This window comes from Coniophora puteana (assembly GCF_000271625.1).
Source record: "Coniophora puteana RWD-64-598 SS2 unplaced genomic scaffold CONPUscaffold_15, whole genome shotgun sequence".
NCBI classification, from domain to species: domain Eukaryota; kingdom Fungi; phylum Basidiomycota; class Agaricomycetes; order Boletales; family Coniophoraceae; genus Coniophora; species Coniophora puteana.
In genome coordinates, this window is record NW_006913067.1 from 14,283 (window position 1) to 32,991 (window position 18,709).

Below are 18,709 nucleotides of genomic sequence, written 5' to 3' on the forward strand. Positions count from 1 at the left end.
CCGCATCTATATTGTCCGCGACTGTGGTTCCTCTAGCCCTTGAAGGTACTTGATTTCCAAACCTGCTTTGCAAATTTGCGCGCTCGAAGCTACTTTCCTGACCTTTGGAGCTCTTTTGACTGCATAGGACGCAGCCTCAAGCACAGTATTTTGTGATTGCTAACTTTAACGCAGCGTCCTCGCCCTGGCACTGCTAGAAAATCATGTCCTCAAATACCAGACAAGGAGATTTGGCCTCTCAAATGACATGCCTTAGTCTTCAGAGTGAGGCGCCTAACACCTTGTGTTCGGTAAGTTATACTTCTATCAATTGAGTATCGCCATTCTAAACGCTTCATACGAAGCACCCTATAGCACAACTTCCCGGAGAGACGTTAATTGTCATATTTGGAAGCGCTATTTGGCAGAACGACAGCCTCCGTCTCCGTGCAGCCTCATCATCAAGTGCAATTTATACTCACCCATATGTGTTCACCCTCGCACAGGTGTGCTCCTACTGGCGGCAGCTTGTCATATCTACCTCGTCTCTATGGTCACTGGTCTCGTATCGCGCGCGAGCGTGGTACCCTAAGCTCGTCAATCTCCAAATAGAAAGATCGGGATTATGCCCGCTCCAGGTAATGTTCATCGCGCCTGCGATCGAGGAGGAGAGCGATCTGGAGGAAGAAGTCTCTACCGCTAACGCGTTCGTCTCACTTATTTCGCCTCTGGTGTCGCGTTTCGAGGCTGTGCATTTTGATGTCTACGAATACCGTAGCTTCAAGAGCATCATTGGTCTCCTCAACAGCCACGGCGCACCGTTGTTACAAGAGATTGATATAGTTGTCTCTACTGCGCCGGCTTCGTTCGCCGTGTCCTCTCATCTGCAGATGGATTGGACAAATGACGAGGTAACCGCAACCGAGCGGACAGGTTCGACGCATCCATTCCTACGGAGCGTAAGCCTGCACGACCTCTATCCGGTGTTGGTCGCCGCGCACACACTTACAAATGTGACTCACGTCCAACTCAGTTTCACCGCCTCACACCGGCATTGGCACAAATACGAGCCCGATTTTCCCCACATAATCCAATTTCTCAAAGGTCTTCCGCGGATTGAAGACGTTTTCTTTGAGTCAGACGCTTTCTATCAACATCCGCCCGAATCCGACCCTGCTGTCAAGTTCCTGTACAGAGCTGATCTCCCTAATCTGCGTACCTTCACATGGAAAGACGCGCTCCCATGCTCTGTGGCAACCGTCATGGACTCGCTATTTGCGCCGCGCCTCGAGACGTTAAAGCTCGCTGTCGTAAAACAGCGTTATTCAACAACGGACAACGGCTCGGCATCGGTCTGCATGCCATCTCTGAAGGAACTTTATGTCGAGTGCACAGACAAGAAGGGGCTCGAGAGCGCGCTTTGTGCGCTCGATTTGCCATCCTTGGAGCGGCTCGAGGTCACCCATGTCCCGTTCCCGCTCTCCAAGTCCATGATCATTGCTGAGCCAGCGCCTCCGGTCTTTCCGCACATCACATACCTCTTCAACGTCCCGTGTCTACAGAACCTCACACACCTTTCCATCTGCGGGTTCACCATCTCTAAATCCCGTCTGATAACCCGGGGCGACTACGGGTTCATTTATACCCCTTCACTACAGTGCTTGTCCCTTATCGAATGCACGCGCGCTAGTGGGCTGCTGGCTGAGCTCGCAGAATCAAACGACAGCATCAATGTCGGGGTGAAGGTATGTCCACGGCTGAGGGAGGTGACGATTGCGGGGTGTGCGGACGTGAGCCGCGAGGACATCGAGAGATTGCTGAGGAGTAGGTCGCAAAGATGCCAGCGTGAGGAGATTCAAAAGATCGTGCAATCAAAAGGAGATGCACAGCAGATGGCGTTGCTTGGGAGGAAGATTGTGCCTTTACGGAGGCCGAAGGGGGCAAGCCCGGGCGCCACGATCCATGGTATGCCCACTTCGCCGTCAGCTGCGCCGAAGGCGGAGGATCCGAACTATGAGGCGTTTGTACCGGTGCAGCTCGAGAAGCTTTATATCGACGGCTGCGAGATGGTTACGGAAGACGACGTGTTTGAGTTGGAGGATATGGAATTTGGAACGGCAATGTTTTATTGGTAATGTAACTTAGCTGTATGGTTGTCATCTTCTCAGTAATCTCCGCCATGTCTTATCCGTGTCTTCTGCATGCAGGTATTAGTATGATAATGTCATATTTTGAGTCGATTGCCAGCGCGAAACAAACGGCCACAAACTACGCCCCTTCCACAGCACTTATACATCAGCTTAGACGTGGCTAAAGCTGAAAATCTAGAAACTTCGGATCCAGATGTGCCCATGAGGACTGTGTCTTCCGTGCCCAGCCTCTGAGATGTATGCTGTATAAGCATCAGAGTTCGGATCATCCCGGAAAAATAATGCTGTATTAGGGCAGCGTTTACAATGTTTGTGTTCAGCCCTGCCGCCTACAGTCACTTAACAACTCAACTCATCGTTCACAGGATCATATTGTTCTCCTACGCCCTAGCATATCATGGACGACATCTTACTCGAACCACGCGCAACCTACCGTGATCCCTTTGACATCCCTTGCGACATCCTTACGCTTGCATGGACGTTCTTTTCGTGAAACACGAGAGGGCGCATTGAGGATTCTTGACCTGTTTGGGTATCCCAGATTCTAATGAAACAATCATCGCCTGCGCTCGCGAAGTGCTGCCCGTCAGAAAACCACGCTACCGCTCGAACCGTGTCATACGTCCTCAATCTGTTTGATTTGGTCTTCAAGACTTTGAAGAGCAAAAACAAAACTTACAGGTGCTTTTCTTCGATAACGCCACTTGTATTGGGTACCATTTCACCTGTGACCTACAGTAACTTGCCTTCAATGGGTGGGCAGCAATTCCAGGCACCAAACTTACCTGTCCAAGCACTGGCGCACCATCGTGTATGTTCCAAATATACACACGAGAGCGGGAGCAGGAAATAAAATGGGCCTCATTTTCGTAGGAGGTAACAGCCGATATGACTGGCTCGTTGTGCCCGTACAATGGTCCCAAAATGCATTCCCCCAAAGCGACATCCCATACTCGAATGGTGTGGTCCACTGAGGAGGTGACGAGTTTCTGACCATCGTGAGAGAATGATAAGGTGGAAATATGGTATCCGTGACCATAGAGAGGTCCCATCGCTAGATCACCTGTCGAGGCGTTCCACAACCGGATAGTGCAATCGTTAGAGGCGCTGGCAACGGTCAAACCATCCGGAGAGTATTGAATGCATTGTACTGGGGCCCAATGACCTCGCAATTCGATAATTAAATCGTGTTGATCGACGTCGTAAATGCGAACGAGCCAGTCATCGCATGCCGTTGCGACCCGTTTGCCACTGGGTGAGAAAGAGACCGAGTTCACAGCCTTTGTATGCCCTACTATGTCGATGATGTTCCCTGTTGAGACAGACCAGAGCTTTAGAATGCGGTCTTCACTACCACTGGCAATGAATGCGCCGTCCGGAGAGTATTGTACGGCTCGAACCTGTCCGAAATGACCTTTAAGTGGATCCTTTACCATCTGGTGTGTGCTTATATCCCATACTCGAAGCGTCCCGTCGTTGTGTCCGCTAACCAGGCACTGTCCGTCATGAGAGTAAGCAAGGGCAGTAGAATTACTCTCGTTGCCGCGCCATTCCAGTGGCTCCCTGATCTGCTGACCAGTTTTCGCACCCCATAATCGTATCGTGGCGTTTGATAAGCCGGTAGCTATAAAGGTTCCATCGGGCGAGAATGGGATAGATATTTCGAAAAACGAAAATCTTTTGGCTAGTGTTGCGGACGATGCTTTAGTTTGTATTTGGGACCTTAAAGCTCGCGACCTTACCTGTGAGCCTATTTCTGGCCACAAAGGCGCTGTTTGGACTGTCAAATTCTGTTCCGATGATTTGCGTCTCGTCACCGGAGGAGATGACGGGACGATCCATACATGGGACGTGCAATCTGGAGCTTCGCTACAGGTGATCTACGCACACCGCTACGCCACTCGCACTCTCTATGTTTCTCCAGACGGTTGTCGGATAGCAAGTGGTTCCCACGACAATACTGTCTGCATCTGGGACGCAAAAACGCAAAAACGCATCTTCAAGCCGCTTCAACGTGAGGGCGGGCTACGTTCCATGTGCTTCTCTCCTAATGGGACACAAATGGTGACTGGGTCTTGGGACGGCATGGTATGTTTGTGGAATATTTCCCCACTTGGGGCAGATAAACTGGTTTCCTTCAAGAATGGAAGACCTGTTACCTGTGTACATTATTCAGCGGACGGGTCAAAACTCCTTGGCGCATCTTATGATCAGCAAGTCCGTGTGTGGGAAGTAAAGACAGGGAAGCTTCTCCAAGTTTTCGTTCATGACGACTCGGTTACGACAGCTGCGTTTTCTCCAGACGGAGAGCGCGTTGTCAGTGGAACCACGAATGGATTTTTGTACATGTGGAATGTAGCCACTGGACGTCTACTCCTCGGAGCCCAGGTGAGTTATCGCTCACAGCCTCTCGCGTGAGCATATGAGTTCAATCATACGATAAAGCCAACCCAGTCTCGTATTCATGAGCTTGTCATTCAAGCAGGCGATCTTCAATTTACGGTTGTTTATCTCAGTATCACTCTATTTCTGATGGTCTAATATCTCATCAGACACGAAGGAATTTCATGCCTTTGACAAGAGCTTTTCGTCGGTTCTTGGGTAGCGGTAACGATCCCATGCGCCGTGGGGAGAGCCCAGATAGCCTGTGGTTCAGGGTAATCCATTAACATACTGATCGATAATATTCTGACTGATCATTCTCGGTAACTTTTCGTCAAGTAGGACTTTCATAGTATTGAAGTAAGCGTGCGTATCCCTCATCAAATGCTTCGGTTGACGCATCAATCCCAGGGAAACTCGGAAGATGTGACAGGAGAAGTACATGGACCATTGACAGGCAGCCCGGTAACTCAGATACTTATTCATAGTCATCAACCTTTTAAGTTTATTTAGGTCAGTCTATCCATTGCTTCAGAAGGGAGGTTGGAAGACGCCAGCGAAACGACTGGCATTATCGACAAGGGCAAGGCGCGGGCTCAAAGATCAACTCCACCGGTGATGCCACAAACTGGGATCAGTCGGACCCATAGCTCATATACGCGCAGGTTTCTCAGTCCAGCGATAGCCTCGGGAGTTTTATGAACGTAAGTTATTTTTGCTTTAGCTCGCATGATTACTGTTACAGTCATGTTTTCACTGTCAGATTCCAGCCACAATCACCAAAAGGGACGATGGACAAACGCCACCGGCTTTACATACTAGAGTAGAAGATGGCAATGTAAGCTGAGAAATGGACATGCTATCCAAGCTAAAATTTCCTACAGAATTTAGGGCAGCCGAGGGTGGCTGAAAAGACGTTTCAACGGGATACACGGGATCAAGAATCACGGCTCAAAGCCATCACCCGGGCTTTCGTTCAATTATTGAGGAATGTGAAAGGACAAGGCGACGAGATCAACGACGTACGCATTCCCCTTATCGTTATTTTGTCGCGACGACTATTCTGATCTTCCGTTCTGTGTTGTTTAAGCCCAATCTTGTAGAAGGCAGCGCTCGAATTTTTGGCCTTCGCGACCGTTTCTATACAGTGCTGAGTGACATGCGACAAAATTTGGTTCGTAAACCCATTCATTATCCCAACTGCCTTTTTCCATCAACATTGACTCTTGGTCAATACTTCCTTACAGCGTTCTACGCCCCACATGAGTCACTCTTCGCGTGCCTTTGCCTTCGTCTATCCAGGATATGCCAGACCCGTAAGCTGATTTATTCTGTTTTCTCATACATTGTTGTGAAACCGTGTCCTTGCAGCGCATTGTGGCTGCACGAGAGGACACCGGAAGACGACGGGACAGAGACAATGCTCCGGTACACGGAGACACGACCGACACGGATACGGATTCAACGGGTTCAAACGAAATCGAGCAAAACGTTGTAGCCCAGGGAGAAGATTCCACCCTTGGCGCACGACCTGATGGACCTCGTCTTGGGTACAATATGAATGTAGACGAGGCACCGTTGGAGGAAGATCCCTCTCCATCTCTATTCTGCTTCTGTTGTATCTGTCCCCCACCTCCTACTCGCCGACAAACGGAGGTTCGTACTACACACATACGGTCACAGGCATCCGAGCGGGTGACAGTGGCGCCTTCGCCAAGAACGATGGAATCACGTTCTGTTTGTCGTCAAGAAAAATCACCATTGATTTCTGGGCAGACGATTGCAACTCATCCACAGGCGCCGGGATCAACTCTCATCCCCAGACATACGTATCCGCCAGCTGCCCACACTACGGAGACCAGAAATCCCTCGACTGACACTCAAATACCACAGCTACGTTCTATTGGCGTGCAAACGGCCGAAGAACTTCCGTCCCGCGACAAACAGATGGAGTCAAATTCCGCGTGAATCCAGAGTAAATCAAGAATGTTTCGGTATGTGTGTTTATCTGTAGTCTCAATGGTATTGAATAACAATGCAATATAGGCCGGTATATATTCGAAAATTATTGTAAATCCCTCTGTTGATTGATTGGTGATATGATGTAATCGTATGTTGCGACGGGCTGCGAAATGAGATAGGGTTGATATCATCAAAATGATTACTCCTAAGTATCCCAACATCAAGTAGTAAAAGCCGGAGCGCAGCGAAGCATGTCTTGTATATCTCACTTTAACTATAGCATCGTTTGCATTCTGAGCCGCTTTGGCTCTGCTATAAGTTTTAGATCACGATAAGGGACGCTCATAGAGCAAATAACAGCCTGTCTCTACTGTGTTGAAGACTAAATTCTTTTCCCATAGATTACTGTAACGAGCAGACCATAAGTTCCCGTCCCGTGTCCCACCGGACCGGGAACGGAACTTAGAGGGTGGGACAGTCCCATGTGTACGGGTGTCCGGGAACTTAACTGCGGGACACTCGGTAGAACCATGAAAAACATAGAATTTGAAGTAAAATAAAGTGTGTACATGCACTAGACGATATCCTAATGACTTACAAAGTCTCCGTACTTCTTGTTTGGCGCACGGCACCGCTTCCTGCGGCCAGCTTCGTCGGATGACGGCACTTGGACAGTTGCTAAGTCCACGTCGACGTTGTCTACCATGCCAGGGCAGGTCAAAGAGAGGTGAGGGGGACGTGAGGCTTGCAGCGAGGTTCAAGGCGATGTTGCTGCAAGGCCGACCGCCGCTATAAAGAAATAGAAAATCAGTAGCAAACGAAAGGATGCGACATACGTAGTCCGAGGGAAACATACCTTTGCATGGAGATAGGAAAGCGATAGGGAGCAGTTGGGAGCAGTGAAAGACACGACGTGTCGCCGAGGGTGCTGAAATTAAGGGCATTAGCTTTCGAGCCGCCCTCGCGGAACCGTGCGTTGTGTCTTACTGAATAGCCAGGAACACAAGACACGGCCCGGACTTGCCCCGGCCCGGGAACCCTGTCCCACCGTTACCAACCATCGGGAACTAAATTGTGGGACATACTGTTTAGGAAGGTGGGTTTAAACTCAGGTCTCTCACGCCACCGGGAACTTATGGTCGATTTGCTACAGTATATCACGAACGCCGCTTTTTATTCGTACAGACGATATTGTGTCATACATCCACGCTCGAGATGTCTGCGGTACCCGTCTGCGACCACGCAGCCGTGGCAAACTTGAGCGTTCCCATCTCTACGTTGCCGGAAGTCCCTCCTCCGTTCACATGCTTGAAGTCGTACTCCCGGATGCTTAGCATCATCAAAGGGCCGAGTAAGACCTGATACAGTGCAGAGCATACAGTTGTGAAGACGGTGAATGCGTGGTACCATAGGTGAGAGACGGTGTTAGCCTGTAGTATTGTCAGCTTCAATAATGTTGCGCGAGGAGAGGGTCCGTGGTTCTTACAGAAGGGACCACGATAGAGATGATGTTTGAGGACACGGTAAGCGAAAGCCCGAGAAAAGCTCTATTATATGTATGAGCATCTAAAAGCTGGCTGAGATAATGATATCCAACGGCTTACGCAAGGAAATAAAGCATATTGTCCCGAATAATGATGCCCATCAACGTCTTTGAGGTTGCGGTAAGCCTCTGAGTCTCATCTAATGCGTTCCGGACGAAGACGACGAGCGACATCAGAAACATAATGGTTTCATACACAACAAGACAGATCAGTGAGCCGGACTGGTACCACGCTTTCCGCGACGCAGTCCACGTTTCGCAGATGTCGCCTTCTTCAGGGCTGGCGAGGCCTGCCCATTCGTATCGAATTAGTACCCTGCCTAGTCTGATGATTCTCGGAGAGGTCTTACTGGTGCTGCTCGTGGTGACGTGTAAGGGGAACACCTTCAGCAATGCCAGCACAATTGCAGTGACTTGCGTAGCGATGAAGCAGACACCAATGAAATAAAGCACCCGCCTCGATTTGCCAAGAATGGCATAGATGCGCATCCCCATCATAGCTACGAAAGAGAGTTTCAGCGTCCGTGACGTGGCTGGGTAAATGTTCGACACAATTCTCACCGTTGAGAGCGAGATGCACGGCAGAGTTGATTATCACGTCGTTTATCACCACCATGGCGGCGCCTGTTGAGGTATAAGTGATGTTACTCAAAGGCCAGTCAAGGAGTAGCGCACATCTGTAGAGAAATTTTAGGGAGATTGAGGATCAAAGTGAGCTAGGCCTTACGACTTTACCAAAATGAATCTGTCAAACCCATTCTCAAGAAGATGTATGAGTTCGACTCACCGTTACCGACGAGGCTCTCGTCGGAATATCTAATACTTCCTGTTAGCCCAAGGGAAAGCTAGACTTGCAGTATCAAAAGCTCACCTGAGCTGTTACCGAAGAACGATGAAGAGTTTAGTCGACGACGACGACGCGCTCTAGGTATTTAGGCCGAAGGACGTACATCATCATAAACACCCCTCCGTAGCGAAGCTGGGTGAAGGTGAACGGGAAACCAGTCAGTGCATTAACGCGAGTAAAACCCATTCAAAGCAAACACACTACGATGTAAGAAAGTCTGGAGAATGCCGATTGTTGCTTTCCCTGTTAACAATTCAATATATAATAAGCTATCCCGGACCGAAAAACAGAACCGTGGCTCACCCAGATGAGCTCAACCTAATGTTTGAGGTTCAGATTCCCGCTCCCTTTGGTATCTTATGGGGGCACTACTCACCTCCCTATTGATGTCCCAGACTGAGCAACGCACGTCAACGGTCTGGATCATAACATAGTCTTTAAGGTCGTTATGAAAGCTTACCCCATGCATATGCAGCCAGACAAGCCATAGCGACTAATACCACGTCGTTCAAATCGTTAGTGTCTTGAAACAAAAGAGTGCCTGGGCGATGCACCTTGTGTGTAGTTGAGCCTCTGATCGAGCGTCAGAGTCGCGATCTCCTTCGGCGTTTCCATAGTTGCTGAAGGGGAGCCCTGTTCGAGGGAGTAGAAGCCCACCCGAGCTCGCTTCTTAACCTCATTCGCTCTGGAGGAGTGTTTTGATGTCGCGATGTCGACCAGTATATATAGCACGAAGAATGAACAGCGTGCATTGAGCACGCTTTGTTTCACCAGAACGTTGATAGAGGCATCTCGGCTCCCAGATGCTCGTCCCTGGATCAGCCCTTTGTGAGAGCGGAAGGTTAAACATATCTCGGTTCAGACAGCGAGCACCGCCCTCCGACGCACCCATCCAGCCCCATAGTAATATATGCTGTTGCACGCTGACCGATCAGTACCCGTCCCCTTCGCTTCGGTGTTTAAATGAGCAAAGCCGCTGCCGCAGGTCACGTATTTGGGACAATGTATCCTGCCAGATATACCATGAGGACGTATCCTGCATATTACTTGCAACTAGTGCAAGTACAGGAAAGGCACGACGGCTCGTTTTAGTTCCAGATATACACCCTGTCAGCATCGCGCTCAGAATTAGCATGACCATGGGAAGATGAAGTGAGAAGGACGGTGATCGGCTACCTCCTGACATACCAGCTGCCGATGGCCCGTTGATGCAGGCTCACAAATCACGTTCCCATACGTGGATGATACGGAAGTCATCAAGGTAGAGGATCGTGATGTCCAAAGGCTCCAGAAATAATGGATGATGGAACGAAGTTTGTTATATCACGGAGGGAAACGCCTCATTCGTGTTGGACCTTGCATCAGTAACTATGAAAAAATCTTGTGGGGGCTTGTACAACCTTGTGCAACCCTGCACAAGCGACGGCAAGGTAATAATACGCCCAAGACGCCAAGCCCGACAATGTAAGTCTATTTTTGCGACAAGGCGATCTTCGGCAACGTGGAGATTACGCGGACAAGCGCCTGCAAGTCAAACAAGTCGCCTCAATTTAGTTATTTAAGACATCCACAGGCCGTGTTCTGACTTCGGAAATCAGTGTTGAGACGCAAACACCATCAGTGTATGTTCTAGAATGTTTTTGCAACCAGCCTATAGATCTTTATGCAAACAGTGTCTTGTCGGCTTGTCGGCAAGCTCACAAGCTTGGCAAGGCCGGCAAGAAATTGGCGCTTTTACTGATGTGGTTGGACCTTGAACGTTCTGAACTGCCTCGCTCGGCCAGATGCGGTGTTGCGTGCGTTAGCGGACTGGCCATGAAGCCATCCGCTTACGATCAGTTCACACCTTCCAGGCAGTTTCGCTCAAACTGATAATCAATTACGCACTTGTACAACCACCAACCAATATCCATGTAATTCGCCGCGAGGCTGGTTAGGTTGGGCAAGGACACTGAAGGCGCTCATTTCCACAAGACATGCCTCGCTCCGCTACGGCCAGAGGCCCAGCTCTCAGATCTCAGCGCTCAGGGCATCGGGGATACAATTAGATAAGCGAACGGTAGCCACTATTTGAGAAAGTCGGACGGCACTGCAAACAGCGAATAAGAATTCAGAGTACAGTGACAGACAGCGAACAATAATCATGTAATCAAGGTCAGGAATATATGAACTCCGAGTTTCGTGATAAGAGCTCAATCGAGAAACATGCATTCAATGGTTACATAATGGCATGTAGATCTCATAAACCTAGCTATCCCAATTGTGAGCACAATGAGAACACGATACGTACTTAAGACTTTGAACGCAAGAATTCGTGAAAGCGCCCTGCGTGCGGAGCTGGCCGGTGGAGTCCGAGAATATAGGAGGGAGTAAAAGTGAAGTATCGCAATGGACGACATGATTGATCGGGTAAGCTGCCGTGACGAGTGGGGGTAGCAAAGAGGAAGGTATCTAAAATGGAGAGGCCGGCGAGGCTGATAACAGCCCGGGCTCAGCGGGGGATGTCTCGGGGACTATGTGAGGCGGCGTATAGCATTAGCCCAAGGTTGTGCACATCACGGGAGCGGCTGCAGACGTACATGTAGACACTACGGGCAAACGCCGATATTACCTGCCAGAATATCGATCAAGAATCCATCGAGGTGCAAAAATCTGCCAACTGGTTTTTTCCCGAGGAAAATCCATTGCAAAAGTTATCCTATCAGATTGCCTGATACGGATTAAGTGCCTCCGAGCCCCCGCCAAATGGCTGAGTCATCAACTATATTTTTCCTTCTCCGGTGAATTCTCTGATGAATTTTCCTTCCTCGTGAAAATTGATTAGCGAACTTTTGCTTTTTGATATATTTCTGAAATGATATTCATTTGCCCCAAGTGAGACGATGACAGAGAGAGTGTGTCGGGGCTACAATTCCTTCGAGCACACCCAGGCGGGCCATAAGCATTCAGCCCGTGCATGGAGGGCGACAACTGTCGGGAATACGGCCCTGCTGGTAGGTTGTTAGCGCCTGCGGACGTCACGTAGCTGCCGTTGCCTGCCAGCCAGGCGGGTGAGGCGTGGGTCAACAGCACTTGACCTGTAACCTTGCAGCGAAGTTAGTGAATGAAAAGCGGGAGACGTGGACAGCGTACGGTTTTGCGGCAGTGGGATCCATGGTGCGAAATTGGGGAGGAGAGAAGGGGGGAAGAAAGGACGCCGATAGCAACCAATGGCCAGCGCTAGCCTATTATCATGACGGGAGAGGACGGGAGATTAGACCATAAAGGAGTAGATAGACGCCGAGATAAGGAGGCCAAACATGAAGCATCGCCAAGCCAGGATAAATATTGAAGATACGGGTAATTTGGACCCCCCTAACGCTTGACCTGCTGCGAGCTGGAGTCCTCGGATCTTCCTTGGGGCTATTGACTAGCATGCTTCTGCCTTTCACGAGCTGATGGCCATAGGTTGAACGTCTTTTAGGGCCTCTATTTATGGAGGAACGTAAGTTTTGGGCCACTACAAGAGCCTACCTCCGCTACGCCCTGGCCCATGAGCTGAAGGTCGATAATAAAGCGCTAACATTAATCCACAGATAGATTCCTGCCAAACATAAGCAAATAAAATCTGGGCAAAAGTATGAATATGAGCTTGAATATAAGTGACGAGTAATAATATAAGAGTAGTAGATGTACAAGGCAGAGCCGTCGCTGCGCTCCGAGATTAAGTCCCACACTTAGAGGAGAAAATAATGTTGTGATAGGTTCATGCACGGGCTGGCCACGAGCTTATATAATATACATTATGCTACCAAGTCCCGGTAGGGTACTCCCAGTTCCAAGCCCAAGCCAAACGGTCGACGACAACATCTGAACGAGCAGCGCTTCTGTTAACAGAATGGGGCAACAGTGGTCCCCAGACATTGGCGTCCGATGCGAAGCATCCGTTCTCCTCTGTTAAGCACCACTCGACCACCTGCTCGAACACAGATCTGAAATCTTCCTGCAAAAGATTATCCCCTGTCATCAGGAGTAGGAGGTCAGCGTACCGGGCGTAAACTCTCAACTCGGCAGCAACGGAGGAGTTGTCTGCACAATGGAGAGTGCATTCATAATTGAAGATAGTGAGCGATATGAGCAGATGACTTCTTAACGGACGTTCACCTAGGCCGATCGACGCAGACGTAGCCACGAAGGTGGCACACAGACACAAATGAAGATGATGAGGAAACGAATGTGAGGGAGGGAGGAAAGGAAATGAAGAAGATGGTCGGAAGGACGTGAGCAGCCGCGGTATAAGTAGGGGAAAAGGGAAAGACAGCAGAAAAGCGTACGAGAGATCATGAGGAGAGGCATTGGCCAATCAGCGCGTGACAGATAAGTATCCAGCCAAACGGAGACACGACCCATGCACAACCGAAAAGAAATTTAGGCATTTAAGTTGCGAAGAGGTTTAGACTGAGAGCGCATCATGACGGACTGCATGTTGACATGCAAGGGAAACGTTACAATACCAGGAACGTGCACGGAAGATATGGACAGCTGCGGCGAAAACGGTGCAGAGAAAGCAAGAAGCGTTGAAGAGATAACGCGAAAAGGAAAAGGACAAACACGACCAAGCGAAAGCCGGGCACCTGAGTAAAGATACGGTATGATCATGTTACCCGTGCCGGCCCGCGTGGATCGGAGGCTGTCCTCACCAGTACTAGATATTCCAGCATGCTGCACGTCCGCGTCAGGGATGGTCCACTCTCTTTCTCCTTTCTTGTCTTGCCTGGGACTTTAACTCAGCCGACACGCCATGCCTCCACCACCCCCTCCACCGCCAGTGTACATGTCATTCTCCAAGCAAAACGAGAGTACCGAAGCTGCTGAGCTCACGCAATCTTTCAGCCAGCGGTCGAATGTCTCCTCTCGCTCGCAGGACATTGACATGTATCGCTCGGCCGACTCCCATCCGTTTAGTCAATCTTTTGTATCATACCAACCCACTGTCCAACTCGTGCGGACCCGCTCCTACTTCCCTACGCTAACTCTCGCATCCTACGCCGAGAGGCTCACTTTTGAATTTGATTCCGAGGGGTACGATGTACCGGGACGTGAGGAGACCGCACCTGTGAGCCCGGATTCCAACAGGCCATGAGGGTATGGATGGGGGTACAGGAGGCCCGGGAGGGGAAGGGCGATGACGGGAGAGAGGTCAGTATCATATTGGATAAGTTGCAGTCGTACTATAGTTCAATTGCAGTCACTAGATCGTTAATTCGGTCCAGCCGTCGCAGCGGTACGAGCAGTGAAAGTAGGGAAAATGGGGCAAGCGAAGGCAATGGTATAGTGGGCGGGCCGGCCCGCCCGCCGCCCCTAAGCGGCGATAACAGGCATCAAAAAGTGAAAACACGAGACCCTAGACCAAACCCGCCAGTAATGTCACAGCTTTCAGCCTTGGTACTCCGGCTAACGTGTGGCAGGCGTCTCAATCCATTGATAGCCTTGGAAGTTTCATGAATGTGTGTAATTCTGGTTAAACGTGTGATTTTACTGATGGTAACGTCTCGATGAAAGAGACCTGCTACCGTTAATAAAAGGGGCGGTGGACAGAATACAGACTTCTTTGCTTAAGTAGACGTTCCAGATGTAAGTTGATTCATGAATATGATGAATGATTTAATACAGTTCATATTCAGAGCGTGCAGCAGGTACCTCCACCTGAAGAGGCATCGCAACAAGACCCAAACATTCCAGAGCAAAGGAATATAGCCGTCAGCGTGACGCATAATTTTGCCTGGGTGCGAAAACATCTTTCATGGCGTCGTAACGAGATGAGCGTGGACGTATGTCGCCTTTATTTATCCTTGATAACTGTAGTTATGCAGGCTCATACAGTCACGAACATTTCAGCCTTGTGATCCGGCAAGCATTTCCAATAGACCTCACCCACGAGATCGTTTCATGAATGCCATAGTGAGCACGACGAATGAGCTCTAACCAATTTAGCTAATGACGTTTGCAGCATCGGGTCACAGGAGTTTTGAACACTCGCCGCAACCACCCTAACGTAGGCCAAGAGCCAAACAAAGTGGAGACTCCTCCGAGTCATCGATGCAGTACACGTCGCACGGCAATCATCTTCCCTGCTTGGGCAAACATGGTAAGGGCACTCATAAATGAGTTTCAAGTAATGACTGAGGCGTACAACCTCTACCAGCGTATCTTTGCAAGCGGAGACATACCCGGAAGGAACCCCGATGGAAACACTGAAGCCATGGAAGATGACCTTGACAATGATGATCTCGGTTCTATACTTTCAGAGGAGAGTTACAGCCCAGTTATAGACGCGCTTTGTTTCTGCAGATATTCCAGACTGGTTTCTGGCTGGCGCCCGAAGCCTCCTTCCATTAATCAAGAGACAGAACCTGCTTCCTCTCCCGATAAGACGTCAACAAATCTGACTGCTGTTCCTGCCAGTGTGAAAATAAACCCTACTCCGAGTTGCGACCAAGGAGCATCGAAAGGAGCACCAGCTTGCCCTGTATCTCAAGGCGACGAGCCCGTCGGGGTACCGCCTTTTCTACCTCGCATGCAGACGAAGCCTCATTCCCAGGGCGAGGAAGTGGACTCAACTTATATTGATGTTCAAGCTACGCAATATATTTGAGTAGTATCAGTCATTTTCGTATATGCCCATGATTTTTCAGTGCACCGTACATAACGGCATTTAACGATATCACGAATTACCCTCCTCCAGCGTCTTTACATGCTAGTTATACTTTAATATGTTCTACTTTAGCTATGTTGTGCGAGTGTATTTTAAGTACTTTGAGTTGTCCGTCATTGAGTAAACGGGCGCCGCCTTACCTTTGGATGAGCTGGCAGCCTGGTGATGGGCGTCACTCGGGCATTGCCGCGTGAGCAAGAGACGCGTTACGCGCTCGGAAAATGGTGTCGATCCTCTTTCCCCAATGCGCATGTACTACCCGTCGTTGCCATTCCTAGGCCTCAAGCTTCAATCCTGATGCTTTGCATAATGTAAAGGCTACGCTGAGCGTGCCTATGAACATACCCCCCCTCGGTTTACGCCACATATTAACGCTTTGACACAACGCTTGCGCCCCTAGCGCTGCTCGTCGCATCAATGCTTCGCATCGGTTCTACCGCGCCGACCCTCGCTTCTAGGCAACGTTCCTTTATCCAATACGATTATGAGTTTGCCAAGCGTACGCTTTGATTCCGAACCCTTTAGAGCAGCAAGATCCCATGCTTTGACCTTACTTTCTTTTGCTCTCGTTTGTTCCTTTGCTTATCCGGTTCCGAGCGCTTGTGAGTACACTACGCACTCGTTTTGTCCTCATTTATGATTCACTCTGACATGGTAGCAAGCCTCAACACGTATATATACAACTTGATTTTGCAGCTGCTCTATATTGATTTAAGCCCCCTTCTCCTCTCAATTTCGATTTCGATCCGAGCCTGCCCGCCCACTCGTACCTCTCTACACTATTCTCTCGCCGCGTGTCCGCTTTGGATTCGCCTCGTTGTCGTTTGCCTGTTTATCAACAAGCTGATTTACAATGGTCTGCCGAAAATCGCGCATCGAGATTGACCACGAACTACGCACCATCAACGCGCAGGTCAAAACCCTTCAGCGACGCGAGGAGGAGCTAGCCCGTATCCTCAAAGACATGTATCTTCTCCATGCGTCGATTCAAGCTGAGAATCGATCTCTTCTACAACAACGAATCCAGCTCGAGTTCCAGAAACAGCCTATCAACTGGCTCCCCAGCGAGCTTCTCTGTCGCATATTCTTCCACGTCATCTGGCAGGACCCCGTGAACGATGGTGACCCACAATTCTCGGAGCAGCGCAATACAATCTACCCCGATGCTATTACTCTCTCCCACGTGTGCAGTCGTTGGCGTCAGGTCGCTCTGTCGACATCACGTCTCTGGGCGTACATTTCGTACCGAACCCGGCGGTGGTGTCCCAAAGCCCTTAGCCTTTTGCTGGAGAGGGCTGGGACTAGCCCAATTGATCTCGCGTACTCTGTCCGGCCTCGAGATGTACGCGCTAAGGAGGACGCACGGGAAGAGGTTCTCACAGGAAAGCAGCTGCTTCGTGCAATCATCAGGCCCTACTCGCACCGCCTACGCTCATTGCATCTTACGTTCCACGAAATGGCCGGTGTAGACGCGGTGACAACGACACTTTCATCGCTTGACTTCCCCATGCTCCAACAACTCGAACTCAGCGTTCCTCCCAAGAATCGCCGACACTTCCGGTCAGAAACCTCAACTTTGAACTTTCTCGAACATTCCACGACAAGTCGGTTTGACTCTTTGACCGACATGCGCGTGCAGGGAGTTCCTCTCAGATGTTTCTCGCGTTATACGCTTGTCAACTTACGGACGCTGGAGCTGTCTTTCCCAGCTCAAGGATCATCCCTGCCGACCGAAGAGCTCACTCGATTTCTCGCCTACGCATCACAGCTTGAGGACCTCACCCTCGACAACGTCCGGCATGACGGGAAACATTTACCAACAGCACCATCTTCCACCACCTCAGACGCTGATAGTCTTCCAAACACAACCCTACCCTTGCTTCAACGGCTCACTTGGCATGATGCTTCCGCCGCCCACGTCAGGACACTTATGTCCTCTCTGCACACACCCCGGCTAAAGTCCTGGGACCTGACCGTCCTCCCGGAGCCCAACTTTGGCGTTGCCCTTGCTCGCGCTGACTGGCTAGCAATCAGACCGGCGCCGACCAGTGACCCGCTCGAGGGCGTCCACACGCTCAGCGCGCTCACCGACCTCACTGTGCAGTGCAACGACGGGGAGGCACTCGAGCGCGTCCTACACGCGTTCGCGTTCCCGGCGCTCGAGCGGCTCGAGCTCGGCTTCCTGGATCCCATCTCAGCCGCCGGCGCAGGTGCGAAGCTCGGTCTCCCGCGCGTCGAGAGCCTCTTTCGAGACCCGCGTCTCGCGACACTGACGCACCTCACTCTCTCGGATTTTGCGTTCAAGGGTGGGCGGGGGTATGCAAGAGCTATGGGAGGTCACGGATATGAGTGTGAGATGGAGTACGAGGACGGGGCGATGCTGCAGTACATGCCAGGCTTGGTGTCGTTGACGCTCGTGGCGTGTGCGAGTGCGGGCGTGCTGCTGCACGAGCTTGCGCGAACGTGTCCGGGAGGCGGGTTCTCTAACACTTGTGCTGCTCAGGGGCAAGGCATCACCGTGCGCGCGTGCCCGAAGCTCGAGGAGATGACGCTGATGAGTTGCCAAGACGTCGCGTTTGAGGACATCTGCCGCATCGCGCACTTGCGCTCTGGCCAGCTACGCACAGGTCCCTCAGCGAACGTCAATGGCAATGTTCCCGCTCTTCCGACATTCGGCACCTGCCTGGCTGGTTCATGGCCTCTGGACTCCAACGCAGTCGCACCAGCAGCCGTTGGTAATGCACCTCCGCCTCTAAACCTGTCTGTGCAGGCTCAGCGCAAGGTCATACCTCTCCGGCGCAGCATGCATACTAACCGCGCTCCGATGGGAGGCTTTAGTACAACGTCGATGATGATACCCTCGATGGCCATGGCGCCGCACCCCGCAAAACTGGAGCGTGTATATATCGACGACTGTCCACTTGTGACGAGAAGAGACGTGGAGGCGCTGGAGGATATGGGTGTTATAGTGTCGTATTCCTAGATTTTTAGTCTGATGTGGAGATAGAGTAAAGGGATTTGTTCGTATGAGTTGCTGGTGCAATGCTATATCTAACATTTACTTACATGTCGTTATGCTTGGCATATGATAATGCATGTTTGGGAAGCATCAATGTTACAAAAAGTTGCAAAAAGGCCAACTTGCAATGTGT

At 50.5% G+C, this 18,709-nt stretch overlaps 8 protein-coding genes across 8 annotated transcripts; 5 read left to right on the forward strand and 3 right to left on the reverse strand.

Moving 5' to 3' along the window:
• Positions 1-203: 203 nt before the first annotated feature.
• Positions 204-2,114, forward strand: CONPUDRAFT_146906 (uncharacterized protein; the record flags this gene model as incomplete). Its single annotated transcript, XM_007775597.1, has 3 exons — positions 204-290; positions 345-485; positions 507-2,114. The coding sequence occupies 3 exons, from the start codon at positions 204-206 to the stop codon at positions 2,112-2,114; spliced, it is 1,836 nt and encodes a 611-aa protein (XP_007773787.1).
• Positions 2,115-2,558: 444 nt separating this feature from the next.
• On the reverse strand, positions 2,559-3,790 carry CONPUDRAFT_65137 (WD40 repeat-like protein; the record flags this gene model as incomplete). The annotated part of the gene is made up of 2 exons (XM_007775577.1): positions 2,559-2,774; positions 2,927-3,790. Coding segments are annotated over 2 exons (1,080 nt in total), but the record flags the coding sequence as incomplete, so codon positions are not given.
• A 19-nt stretch (positions 3,791-3,809) lies between these two features.
• On the forward strand, positions 3,810-4,496 carry CONPUDRAFT_23578 (WD40 repeat-like protein; the record flags this gene model as incomplete). The annotated part of the gene is made up of 1 exon (XM_007775549.1): positions 3,810-4,496. A coding segment is annotated over one exon (687 nt), but the record flags the coding sequence as incomplete, so codon positions are not given.
• On the forward strand, positions 4,476-6,479 carry CONPUDRAFT_146907 (uncharacterized protein; the record flags this gene model as incomplete). The annotated part of the gene is made up of 12 exons (XM_007775598.1): positions 4,476-4,517; positions 4,576-4,631; positions 4,682-4,786; positions 4,854-4,871; positions 4,923-4,976; positions 5,025-5,126; positions 5,177-5,215; positions 5,257-5,349; positions 5,396-5,533; positions 5,759-5,827; positions 5,883-6,167; positions 6,195-6,479. The coding sequence occupies exons 3-12, from the start codon at positions 4,697-4,699 to the stop codon at positions 6,477-6,479; spliced, it is 1,173 nt and encodes a 390-aa protein (XP_007773788.1). The 5' UTR covers positions 4,476-4,517; positions 4,576-4,631; positions 4,682-4,696.
• Positions 6,480-7,190: 711 nt separating this feature from the next.
• CONPUDRAFT_158557 (uncharacterized protein) lies at positions 7,191-8,632 on the reverse strand (the record flags this gene model as incomplete). Its single annotated transcript, XM_007775599.1, has 7 exons — positions 7,191-7,262; positions 7,330-7,401; positions 7,676-7,903; positions 7,960-8,020; positions 8,078-8,306; positions 8,367-8,516; positions 8,578-8,632. 7 exons carry the CDS (start codon positions 8,630-8,632, stop codon positions 7,191-7,193), a joined length of 867 nt encoding a protein of 288 aa, XP_007773789.1.
• A 285-nt stretch (positions 8,633-8,917) lies between these two features.
• Positions 8,918-9,478, reverse strand: CONPUDRAFT_158558 (uncharacterized protein; the record flags this gene model as incomplete). Its single annotated transcript, XM_007775600.1, has 6 exons — positions 8,918-8,995; positions 9,065-9,106; positions 9,167-9,181; positions 9,240-9,259; positions 9,324-9,356; positions 9,418-9,478. The coding sequence occupies 6 exons, from the start codon at positions 9,476-9,478 to the stop codon at positions 8,918-8,920; spliced, it is 249 nt and encodes an 82-aa protein (XP_007773790.1).
• Positions 9,479-13,643: 4,165 nt separating this feature from the next.
• Positions 13,644-15,497, forward strand: CONPUDRAFT_146909 (uncharacterized protein; the record flags this gene model as incomplete). Its single annotated transcript, XM_007775601.1, has 6 exons — positions 13,644-13,958; positions 13,979-14,041; positions 14,331-14,349; positions 14,516-14,673; positions 14,726-14,803; positions 14,853-15,497. The coding sequence occupies 6 exons, from the start codon at positions 13,644-13,646 to the stop codon at positions 15,495-15,497; spliced, it is 1,278 nt and encodes a 425-aa protein (XP_007773791.1).
• A 913-nt stretch (positions 15,498-16,410) lies between these two features.
• On the forward strand, positions 16,411-18,540 carry CONPUDRAFT_158560 (uncharacterized protein; the record flags this gene model as incomplete). Its single annotated transcript, XM_007775602.1, has 1 exon — positions 16,411-18,540. The coding sequence occupies one exon, from the start codon at positions 16,411-16,413 to the stop codon at positions 18,538-18,540; it is 2,130 nt and encodes a 709-aa protein (XP_007773792.1).
• Positions 18,541-18,709: the final 169 nt, after the last annotated feature.